Below are 12,824 nucleotides of genomic sequence, written 5' to 3'. Positions count from 1 at the left end.
CGTACCGCCAAATAATAAGTCTCGTCCTATTAGTGCTCGTTTACAAGCGAAATCAACGAAAAAATAACGATGTTTTCGTGCACTTCCATTTTTCCTTTTATTTCAAATAATATATATCTACCTTGTTTTTGTTTTAATAGTTTTTGTTTATTTTTAGGGTAGATAATTTGTAGCTTTATTTAGTTCAATCAGTTTATGACATGATCCTTCAATGACAATTAATGTCATTGACATCTGTCATTCTTTTTTTTTTTTTTTAAGTTCGTGAATCTTTTTAATTGTTAAATAGCATATAGAGCCCACATATATGGTAGGCTAACTCTTATTGTTTAAAATTAATGTCTGGCAAGAAAATTGTACCACTATTGTTATATTTTAGGAATTTTAATTAGTTTTATATACCTTAAATTTATTTTTATTATTTAGGATATTTTATTTATTTATTGTTACACTCTATGGCTGATGTATTCGGTAACAGTTCTGGAGATGATTATTTTTCTCTTTCCTCTTCCTCGGACAGCCTCCTCAGTGCTGACGATTTTGAGCGATCTTTAGGCGATAATTTGAACGCTACTTTTTCTTCTTTCTCCAAGAACTTTAATGTTGTACACATAAATGCACAAAGCATACCTGAACATTACTCCGACTTATTGTCGTTATTTTCTAATTCTTCCGTTCACGCAATTCTCATTTCGGAAAGCTTTCTGAAACCTTCTCTTCCTTCAACTATGTATCCCCTTCCGGGATTTAAACTATTTAGAAATGTTCGAATTTACGAAACCGTCACTAATGGTGTCACTAAAATGGTAAGATGTGGTGGAGTCGCTATTTATTTACGAGGTGATATACCATGCCAAATTTTATCTCAATCTCCTTCTGCATATGAAAACCCTGAACACCTTTTTCTAGAAATTTCCCTTTCTCATACTAAAATTCTTCTTGGTGTATATTATTGCCCTTCTCTTCATATAAATTACTTTTCCTCTTTTCAGCTTCTTTTGTCGGATTATCGTAGTCGTTTCGAACACATTATTATAATGGGGGATTTTAATACTTGTCTTATTAAAAATGATTCAAGATCAAGATCTCTTCTTTCTCTTCTTCATTCTTTAAATTTACACTGCCTTCCTCTTAGCGCTACACATTTTCCACATAATGGTCCGCCTTCTTTTCTTGATCTTATTATCACTTCTTCCCCGGATCTTGTGTCAGTTCATGGCCAATTTAATGCAGTGTGTTTTTCTGCTCATGACCTTCTTTATGCGTCTTTTAAGTTGCGTTCTCCTAAGCGTAGACACAAAGTTATTTTCCGTCGTGATTTCACGGCAATTAATGAACAGTTATTTTTAACTGATTTTAATAATGCGGACTGGAGCACTGTTTTAATGGCTCCAGACGTAGATTCAAAGGTCTCTAAATTCAACGAAATCTTATTATCACTTTTCGATAAACATGCTCCTCTTCATCCTGTTCGCATTAAACATAACCCTGCTCCTTGGCTCACACCCGAGATCAGGAAGTGCATGGCCAGAAGAGATAAAGCTAAACTAAAATTACGTCAGTGCCCATCTGCTGAGAACCATTCTGCTTATGTTTTTCTTCGTAATTTTTGCAATAAAAAATGTAGGGATGCTAAGCGCAAATATATTCATTCTAATGTGGAAAACTGTCCCCCTGGTAAATTGTGGAAGTTTTTGAAGGGTTTGGGTTTTGGAAAGCAAGGGCCTGAGGAGAGTTTTGATATGGACGTAAATGAATTAAATAGGCACTTTTGTTCTTCTTCTAAGAATTGTTCGTCATTTACGAAACAGGCAACGCTTGCTAGTCTGGCTGTTCAACCTTCTTGTGATCTCCCCTCTTTCTGTATAAATGAGATTACCATTGACGATGCAATAAAATTAATTAAGTCCATTAATTCAAGGGCAGTAGGTGATGACGCTATATCCCTTGATATGATTAAACCGATAGCGGAATTGATTGCCCCTTATATTGTAAACATCTTAAACTGTTCCATTTCGTCGGGCATCTTTCCCACTAATTGGAAACTCGCTCACATAATTCCTCTTCCTAAAAGAAATTCGCCTTCAAGTCCTTCTCATTTGCGTCCTATTTCAATTCTGTCTGTGCTGTCAAAAATCTTGGAATATCATGTCCATCAACAATTAAGTGCACACTTATCTCGCTATAATATTTTAAGTTCTTTTCAATCAGGTTTTAAATGTGGCCATAGTACTACGACAGCTCTTGTAAAAATTACGGATGACATCCGTTTTAATATTGATAATAAAAAGCTTACCGTACTTGTTCTTCTTGATTTCAAAAGTGCTTTTAATACTGTCGATTTCGATATTTTGGTTGAAATTTTACGTACTTTAAATTTTTCCTCAAATGCCCTCTGTTGGTTTTCATCTTACCTTACTGGTCGTAAACAACGTATAAAATTGAATGATTGCTTCTCAGATTGGTGTGATCTAGTAGCTGGTGTTCCGCAGGGTGGCATTCTTTCTCCGGTTCTTTTCTCAATATTCGTTGATGGTATTACTGCATCTCTTTCCTCTAATTTTCATCTTTATGCCGATGACTTACAGATCTATGCGTCTGCTAGTTTGGATGATATTAATGATGCTTTTAGTACCATTAATTCGGATTTGGAGAGGATTGCAGATTGGTCAAGCCGTTTTGGTCTTTTAGTTAATGCTGCCAAGTCACAGGCCATTGTTATTGGTAGTCCGCATTATATTTCGAAATTGGAAAATGTGATGGTTCCTAGCCTAGTTCTGAATAACAATATTATTCCTTTATCTCCCAAAGTGACTAATCTGGGTATCATCATTGACCAGACTCTCTCGTGGATTCCCTATATTAATGAAATCAGCCGTAAGATGTATGTGTCGTTACACTCACTTCGCCGAATGCAAAAATTTTTACCCGTCGTCACTAAAGTTGTGCTTGTTCAGTCGCTTCTCTTTCCTCTTCTAGATTATTCCGATGTTGCTTGTTTGAACATTACTGAGGAATTGCTTGACAAGTTAGAGCGTTTACAAAACCAGGGCATTCGCTTTGTTTTCGGTCTTCGTAAGTTCGATCATGTTTCAGAGTTTCGTCGCCAATTGAATTGGCTCCCAATTCGCCTTAGACGTAATGTTCACACACTATCTCTCTTGTTTAATGTCCTTTTTAATCCTTCTTTCCCCCACTATCTTCATGATAATTTCTCATTCCGTGAGACGGATAGTCGTTTGCGGTCTCATAACGATCCCAAATTACTTATTCCTCCTTATTCCTCTCGAACTTATGGTTTATCTTTTAGTGTACGTTCTGCTCAGCTTTGGAATGATCTTCCCCAAGATACGAGATCTGCCCCTAACCTAAGTTCTTTTAAAACACTAATCAAAAGACTGTATTCTGATGCATGTAACATTTGAGTGTACTTATATTTATGTATGTTTATATATATTTTATTTATGTATGTTTATCATTAATTAGTTTGTAATTTATTGATTATTGTAACGCATCCTCAATGCTTTTAACTGCGCTGCCTCTTTGACTTTGATTTTCCTTTTTATTTTGGTTGACTGGAAGAAATCCCGATTGGGATAAGTCCGCCATTGTACATATTCTTTTATATTTAATGACTGTTCTGATTTTGTTATATTTATTTTTATGTGCAATAAAGAGTTTACAAACAAACAAACAATAGTTACCCCTCCCACATTACCCCCAAATGATACTTCCAGTCCAGGATTTCAGCTCAGTGATACTATGTTTCATCAGCTGCTTGCCATCTATGCCCGCCGCCCATAACACTTCTCCACACAGACTCCGTAAAAACAGTAGACCTTCCATTTTCTCCACCAATTAATTCTCCAGGTCTGGCCTCAAGGCTGGCAATATCAGGTCTATTATACGTCTCCAAAATAATCCTACGTCCTACAGGAAACTACACCAGCAGCTACTTACCCAGGGCCACCAAATTGCCCGACGTCCAAAACACTTTTCCCTACAGAACTATAAGAACTTCTTGTCTAGGGGCTACTTATCATCATCTACTCACCCAGGGCCGCCAATATCCCCGCTGCCCAGAACACTTCTCCGCACAGGGCTGGTAAGAAGAGCAGGCCCCCCATGCGGCTGCCGAAGGAGTCCTGCAGAGGGTCCAGCATGGTCACGTAACCCTGTCTGCGCATGGGGTTCGCGAAGAATATACCACCTGGAAAATTACTCTTGTTAATATATTATGTGCTGGTTACCGGCGCTTATGAATAGAACCACTACATTACTTTCCCATTGATGTCGTAAAGGCTCTCTCACTTATCTTGACGGCCTCTGTGGCGCAGCAGTAGTGCGCTTGTCTGTGACACCGCAGGTCCCGGTTTCCCGGTTAGAGCATGATGAAAAAAGAACTTTTTCTGATTGGCCTGGGTCTTGGATGTTTATCTCGTAACACAAGTCTCGAACTTACTTCGAGGCTAGCTCAATCAGTGTAATTTGTCCCGTATATATCTATTTATTTATCTTTGAACATTATTACACATTCAATTGCCATTTAGTACAAGTTTTACTCCCTCATCATCAGGGTATCAATAAGCATTCAAGTCATAATGAACTTATAAGGATGTAGATAAAAGCCAATGCGACAGGACTTACCAAAGACAAGCGACAACGCGTATCCGAACGGCGCCTGGCACCAGACCAGGCCCTGGGTGTAGATGGCCTCCGCCGTGCCGTTGATGTAGCCGCCGCCCACCCATGTTGCTGCAATGAAAGCTCATGTTTAACAAAAAATAACATTCATACGTATGTAGCGGGAGCGATGATTCAGCTCGCCGCCACCAAAGGGAAGATCTTCCGCCGGGCTAGGTGTTATGCCTGGGGGACCGAGGCTCCAACGATGTTGTGTCGGAGGTTGTATATATAGCTCCAATCCGTGAAATCTTTGCTTGCGCGATTTAGGTTTTTCGCTGTTTATGACTGATAGCGTCGCGTAATTTTATTTTTTATTCTTGTGACTTGTGGCGTATAGATTTCGCCACACGTAGGTTCATATGGTCACGTCTATATCCCTTGCGAGGTAGACAGAGACAACAGTCTTGAAAAGACTGATGGGCCACTTTTAACTTTTTGGATTTAAAATAGAATTGAGATACAAATAGCTACAGGTTGCTAGCCCATCGCCTAAAAAAAGAATCCAAGTTTGTAAGCCTATGCCTATGTCGTCTTTAACGATATCCATGGGAAAGAGATGGAGTGGACCTATTCTTTTTTGTATTGGTGCCGGGAACCACACGACACAGCACTAAAAAATATAAGAACCACACGGCACGGCACAATAATATAAAGAGAAATCATTGGAAAAAAATATTAGGTAAATTATTTATACAATTACTAGCTGTAACTAAGGGGTATGAAAAATAGATGTTGGCCGATTTTCAGACTTACTCAATATGATCACAAAATTTCATGAGAATCGGTCAAGCCGTTTCGGAGGAGTACGGGAACACACATTGTGGCACGACAATTTTTTCATATAAGATTATATTTATTCGTAATGATCGCGCCTCTTTCCTCGTTTCTCTTTTCATAGACTTCATTTTTCATCATACTTGCATCATCAAAGTTCATCAAATTCTCCTTTTAACGTCGTTGGTTTAGTCTTGACCTGACCATTCACCAGAAAACCTCGATTTCAATAAAACAAGAGAATATAAGAGAGTAACAAGAAATCTCATGGTACCTACTGATGATACAAGGCTTTACAAAAACTATTACATAAAATAACAAAAACAATCAATTAATCATTTAGTCCGATAAATATTTACCTTAAAACAGGTCATTAAAATCAGTTTACCAAGGAAATGCTCATCAAATATTGACGACAGTCGCAAACAAGTCGGTTAATCGACCCAAAAAAACTCCGCCCAGTCAAATTCAAGGGTGTCCAATTAGATTGTCCTACTTTTTACGTGCAAGAACCCTCGTTTGCCGACCAGCCACACGTTACCCAGATGGCTTTATGTGAGTCACAGTGATAGATGAACTCATCAAAAATTGTGCCAACATTATGGCTTGTACCAGTGACACTACTACAAAAGTGCCACTTGACACAAACAATACAGTCACTTTCGGACCTTTTACTGTGTAGTGCTGGGCTCCCGTGTCATTCCCTCGCTTCAAAGTTCCAGATCTATCTATACTAAAATTATATTTTAATTATTTCTGTCTAACAAATGGCAGCCATGCGGGCTTTATGTTTTTTTTTTTAATTTGTGAACAATAAGGTTATGATGGAAAATCTCTGCTGAGCGTGTTCAGCGTATCACTGTGCTAGGATGTGTAAAGGCATTCACATTGTTTGGCTAAGTATTTTTTATGTATTCTATACTGATGTGATTTAGATAATATTTTTTTCTTTCTTACTAACTTATTAATGCAACCATGATTAACAAGTTAATATAGTCGTAATAATTTACGCAGTCAATATCTTCTGTTTTTTCTCTGTGTTTTTATCTCTGTGTTTTTAATAATTAATTATATATATAATAATAAAATTTTGTATTATTACAATAACATAACACAATGTTTAACATTATTTCTTGAGAATAAGTTGAAAGTTTTGAGAAGGTATAATAAAGTCCCTAACGTCTTTACCCTCATAACGAAAGGTCAACATGTTTTGTACATTTTGGGAGGTTCCCTTGTGACGACCTCTCAGAGCAGAGTGGAAGCTTAATTATTTATACCTTATTATCTTCTATGTAAAATATATAACTTAAACTGCATACATGAATGGTATTACCTGTGTAACCAACATTAAGTTGTAACGCACAACTGACACTATAGATTTTATTTAGCATTTAAGCATACAAACGCATAGTGCTAAAGACTTATTTTTTTGATATACTAAATGGAGTTTTATTTATAAATTATATCGATCACTGACGTCAATTCGAAGAGCCAACATAATTAAATTCAAAAAAACATGCTGTAATTTAAGAACTGTACGATTTCAATGGATATAAATAAGAACATTAGTTACGTCTTCAAAGTTTTCACGTCCCTTAATCATTAATTATCATTCTAACGTAAAAATAATAACATTCACACGACCACATCATTTCATTTAACTAATGTATAAACCCGTGGCAGAGTTAATGAAGTGAGGGAGGCCAGTGAGGCGGAGTGAGGGTAAGATCGCCCCGAGCCCTGCGTCAACTGTGATCTATTCATTTTGTTCAGTATAATTATGTGCGCAGAAGTTTTCACCAAATACTTATACTTTTATTTTATTAAGTACCATCAAATATAATATTACAAAATAGTTTTGATAAAAGATGTCTTATGATGGGTAGGTTAGTTATGTGATTTCTCTACTTTAGCTAAATTATTGTCAAAATCCAAAGTATGCTTTTATTGGTCTTCATTTCAATCATACATATATATAGACATATATATAATATATAATATATCATATACATTTTTAGGCGACGGGCAAGCAACCTGTCACTATTTGAATCTCAATTCTACCATTGAGCCAAACAGCTGAATGTGGCGAATCTAATGGTCTACTGGACGGGAACCACACCTCACTTAGTATAATAACTAACTAAACAATAATCAAATTTAAATATGGCTACGCCCAATTATACCCTGCTAATTATGCAACAAGCGTGCATGTTTCCATTTAAACGTTGATATAAGGTTGATATATAATGCAATGGTCAGAACAGATGGAAATAACCTTAGTCTGCGAGCGTTTGGAGGCTAGTCGTACAAAAATAACCGAAGCTGGAGCTAATCGATACGTCAAGAAGCAACCCCGGCCATTGATCAAATAAAACGCTTACACGCTAGAAAATATAACCTTTTTACGGCCAGGGCATGATGAGAAGCAAAGTTTATGTAATCCGCCTGGGTTTTGGGTGTTTATCTATATAAGTATTTATTATAAAATATATAATCGTTGAGTTAGTATCTTGTAACAGAAGTTTCGAACTTACTTCGAGGCTAACTCAATCTATGTAATTTGTCATGTATATATTTATCTCTTTATTTTAACGCGAGTGAGTAATAGTAGTCAAGCAGAAAACTGTGATTAATCATCTTTTTTTGCAATGAGTTTGTAAATTAAATCGAATCTTCAAGCTGGTTAAAAAGCATGAGGTTTAAAACCACTTAAAGCCCATGTCAAATGGTACACACCTCCTCCCAAATTTTGATATGAGCTACATGCACAACATAAATTATTTGGCGCGATTTATCCTCTAAGTCATTCCCTGGCATCTTCTATCACGGTTTTATGGTACTGTCAAATGAACACGCAGTTACCTGTCAAAGTGAAAATATGATCAAATTAATGGAGCGACCAGCCAGCATGACCTGCTACTCTTTCTTCTTACCTCTCAGATGTCTATCACAATCAGTACTCAATCGTCTCCCCTGGGTATCAATTACCGTGGGTTGTAGAAAAGTCCTCCCAGATGTAGGATCATCATACAGTTTTCAGATCATATACAATCACCATGAACACGCAGTTACCTGTCAGAAATCGAGCGTCCACTGAACATGACCTCCTCCACGGAGTCATTCCCTAGAAACTTCTTCTTTTCCCCCAGATATTGACTGTTTTTATCAACACGCTGTTACCTGTCATAGTGAAGATGCCCACAAACAGCCCGATGGAGCGTCCAGCCAGCATGACCTCCTCCTCGGAGTCATTCCCTGGCGGCTTCTTCCTCCCGGCCCAGATGCCCACGGCCAGGATCAGCACGTAGAACAGCACGATGGACACCACGCCGCCCCAGTTGATCATCTTGGTGGATACTGCGAGCAGTCTCCTGGGTAATAAAAAACATGGGTTTAGCAGAGACATCGTAATATTACAAACAAATATATGTATATAAAAAAAAATACGTGCCGTGTGTGCCCTTTGGAATAGGATCTCTCCATATCTTTCCTATGGATGTCGTAAAAGGCGATAAATGTAAAAGCTAATAAACTTGGGATTCTTCTTGTAGGCGATGCGCTAGCAACCTGACACTACTGTATCTCAATTCCATCATTAAGCCATACAGAACATCGAACGTGGCCTTTTAGTCTTATCAAAAAGGTTGACTCTGTGTACCCCGAAAGGGATCTAGACGTGCTAATACATAAGTATGAGTATGTAAATATCATATCTTCATCATCCAATCGGTAGACCGAGCCAATAGCTCGAAGCTGCAAAGCTGTTTTGTATAATTGATTTAAATGATGACAGGAAATCAGGAAGGCTCTGTCTAACCCGTAAGGGATAAAGATCGATGGCCTAAAAAAGGAATCCTAAATTTATATTAGGTATAGGCCTCGGAATCGAATTTCTAAGATTTTCAGTTTGCACGACTTGTTCATAATAAAAATAACTCTACCTATTGCACTGAAGTGTTAAGGAAATTTATTAAAATGTTCTTATAAAGATTGAAAACCCATGAAAAAATGTAGCACATTCGGTATGTATTCAAATATAATGAAATTTCGGTACAATGTGTATTTAATTAAGGCTTATTTTTCTTCTTGAATACCAATAGTGCAGTTGACAAAGAGAAAATTAAACTTTACACTGATAATGTTCTCCTCTAAAAGTTAGTAAATTGTACAATATCCTTTCAGAAAAGCATGATCGTATATGCGATTACATTTACGAATCTGATACAACACTGGCCATCTTTATTAATTTCTGTTTTAAAACAAAAGCTCTCATCAAATCATTACGGACTCACTTGTTAAAAAATTGTCAGTCTCGTGCGCCCGACGCCCGCTCCTCACCGGCACTCAAAGGATTCCCTCCATATCTCATTCACAATTCACCACTCTCCCATACAAACTAGAAGCACTTGAGTCACTGTGCACAATTAACAAATGTTATTACAAATTACAAACTAGCGAGGAGCCGCGGATTTACATGACACAGCTGTCGCCCCATCGGAGGGAGGTCTTTTGTGATGGACTATTCCTTGTCCTAAAGCTTAGTCCGCACATGAGCGCGCGTACGCTTAACCCTCGACATGAAAACGGGGTTCTTGGGCGCGTTACGTAATACCGCCTGATCTCCCGGGTTCACGTGTCCAGGTGGTACAGGTCGTGGTGGATTTTGCGGCGCAAGTGTATGTCGGATCGATTCCTTTGACGTCATTGGTGGAGCGCGCGGGCAAGGCGCATGCCCGCCCGCCTCCCGCCGCTGCCTACCAAAGGTCAGCCGAATTCGGGATGTTTCGCATACATTTCTCCTTCATTATTAGATTTTTTCATAACGACTTGTTGTGAAGCGGTTATGTATAGCACGTTGAGGATGGTGGTAGGCGGTCTCTGGCACCACGCCGACTCTCCATTGACAAATTGATTGATGAGTGGTCTTCGTAATGGCTGGCCGAACGGTCATAATGCATGCTGTTTGAAGTCAGGCATTTTAGATAATGAATTTAATAAATTGGCTATTGATTTCTACAAACTTTGAATTTGTACATGTAATGTACATTTGTCATGTTTTTCTTTAGATAATTAAGTAAAAATGGATTAGATTGCATTTAAGCTAAGAGTTGACAATCTGTTGTCTGAATTTCAAATGATCTCAACGAGCAAAACGTAGCCTCGAGTCTTGTAACAATAGGCATGACGACTTATTTTTGTTTCGGTATTTATTCATGTAGTTTCAAAACAACCAAACAGTGGTGAAATAATCGCATCAATTAACAAAAAAGCTGCCTGAGATAGAAAGTACTTAGTACATAACACATTAATCGGGCGAGTCCAAGACGCCTCTTACAAAACCTGTGTTTAAAACGCTACGCACACCTGAGTATTACCATTACCATACCATTACCATTCATATAATCACGTCTTTATCCCTTGCGGGGTAGACAGAGCTAGCTGTCTTGGAAGGCTGATAGGCCACGTTCGCTATTACCTGAGTATGCCGTTCGCGTTTATGGATGTGATATCTTTGTAAAAGGAAGTATTTCTTTATTTTTTTTAATGGCATAGGAATTATAAAATCTTAAATTTTTTTAATGGACTTTCCTATTGTAATTTGAATGAACATAAAACATTTATGGCGTCAAAATTGAAACTAAAAATTTATGAAATATCAAATATATTTCATGAATGTTTTTCAATTTGAATTAGGTTTATTCTATTACGTTATTTACGAATTTTTGAAGACCTTGTCATCATCCGTATTGTCTCTGTCCATCCCGTAAGGGATATTAAATGGGACTATCCTAATAAAACATGTCATCTCAAGATTTCATTTTACGATCGCTTATTAAAATTACCTTAACGTATTCTTAAAGTGTTCGATCGATCTAATTATAAGTCTAATTACTATCTTAGAAAATCAGTTATCATCATCAGAAAATAATTTCAATCACCAATATGGGTTCACTAGCTGTGCCCGTGACTTCGTCCGCGTGAAATAGTTATTTTGGGCATCATTGAAGCCCTCAAGGGTGAGTAATTTTCCCCGTTTTTTTTTTCACATTTTCCATTATTTCTTCGCTCCTAAAAGTTGCAGCGTGATGTTATATAGCCTAAAGCCTTCCTCGATAAATGGTCTATTCAACACAAAAAGAATTTTTCAATTCGAACGAGTAGTTCCTGAGATAAGCGCGTTCAAACAAACAAACAAACTCTTCAGCTTTATAATATTAGTATAGATTTAGCCCGAACATGCCTACCACTAACGTTAAAATCACAAAACACAGTAAAATCTTAAATTTAAAACTCCTCCTTGTTTGAAGTCGGTTAAAAATTAATTCGATTAATAAATAACATTCTTTTTATTCATAGAACTTAAATAATATGCGACCATCTCTGTAAAAATCTTACAAGAAAGTTTTGCACTCGTCGAACATAGATGGCGCTGTTTCGAGTTAAAACGCGATATGGTTTTGCTCTCGCGTTTCCATTTATAGTTCGCATCGTTTCGTTCTCGACACAAACAAACAAACTTTCGCAAACGTTTAATTTACTAGCTTTACCCGCGGTTTCGTACCGTGTATTTTTGTAAGGTCATCAACTTCGGTTGCATGGCCATATTAACTAAACCGATTAACACACAATTATCACGTCTGAGTATATCCCTTCCAGGGTAGGCCCCATTCAGCTGTTGGGCTTAATGATGTAAATGAGATTCAAATAGTGACAGGTTGCTAGCCCGTGCCCCGTCGCCTAAAAGAAGAATCCCGAGTTCCTAACCCTTAGTTGCCTTATACGACATCCATCGGAAATGTCACTATTTACATCTCAGCTCTATCATTAACCCATACAGCTGAACGTTGGCTCTGTCTACCCCGCAAGGGATATAGACGTGACTATCTGTACTTATTTAAGTAAGTATATTGTTTGTTTTTTAAAACGAAATATAACAAATTATTATTTTTTTGTTTGGAATTACCTATTTGTATTTCAGCGGGCACCGAGTCCAAAAATTGATGAAGGTAGGTTACGACTGGGTACCACGTAGGCATTGTTAATTTAATTTACAATTATTTTTAGTGTTTTTTGAAGTCTGTTTAATTTTTTTATATACAGTAAAAACTTCATAAGTACAAATTCTCGTATATCCCGAGACCCAGTGGAATACGAAAAGTTCGTGATCCACCATAATGACCTGACAGGGGACTGATCCTGAGACCTGTGGTTAAGACTCAGTACTAGCTACAATGAATCCAAAGAAGATTTTGATATTACATATGTATAATCACGACTTTATCTCTCTCTCTCTAATCTCGAAAAGGCTGAAAGGTCACGTTCAGCTGTACGTCTTCTTGATGGAATTGAGATTGAAATAT

The 12,824-nt window shown here is 37.4% G+C and overlaps 1 protein-coding gene across 1 annotated transcript in view; it reads right to left on the bottom strand.

The window, feature by feature from the left end:
* The window catches only part of LOC106134808 (high-affinity choline transporter 1), a 32,913-nt gene extending 23,072 nt beyond the window's left edge, over positions 1-9,841 (bottom strand). The window contains exons 1-4 of the mRNA XM_060946201.1: positions 9,756-9,841; positions 8,644-8,834; positions 4,648-4,755; positions 4,055-4,210 (exon numbers count right to left, since the gene is read on the bottom strand). Of these exons, the coding sequence (XP_060802184.1) occupies positions 4,055-4,210; positions 4,648-4,755; positions 8,644-8,809 (430 nt within the window). The 5' untranslated portion in view covers positions 8,810-8,834; positions 9,756-9,841. The remainder of the gene's footprint in view (positions 1-4,054; positions 4,211-4,647; positions 4,756-8,643; positions 8,835-9,755) is intronic.
* Between the last annotated feature and the right edge of the window lie 2,983 nt (positions 9,842-12,824).

The sequence above is a fragment of the Amyelois transitella genome, chromosome 10 (genome assembly GCF_032362555.1).
Source record: "Amyelois transitella isolate CPQ chromosome 10, ilAmyTran1.1, whole genome shotgun sequence".
NCBI lineage: Eukaryota > Metazoa > Arthropoda > Insecta > Lepidoptera > Pyralidae > Amyelois > Amyelois transitella.
This window is presented reverse-complemented; position numbering and strand designations above follow the sequence as displayed.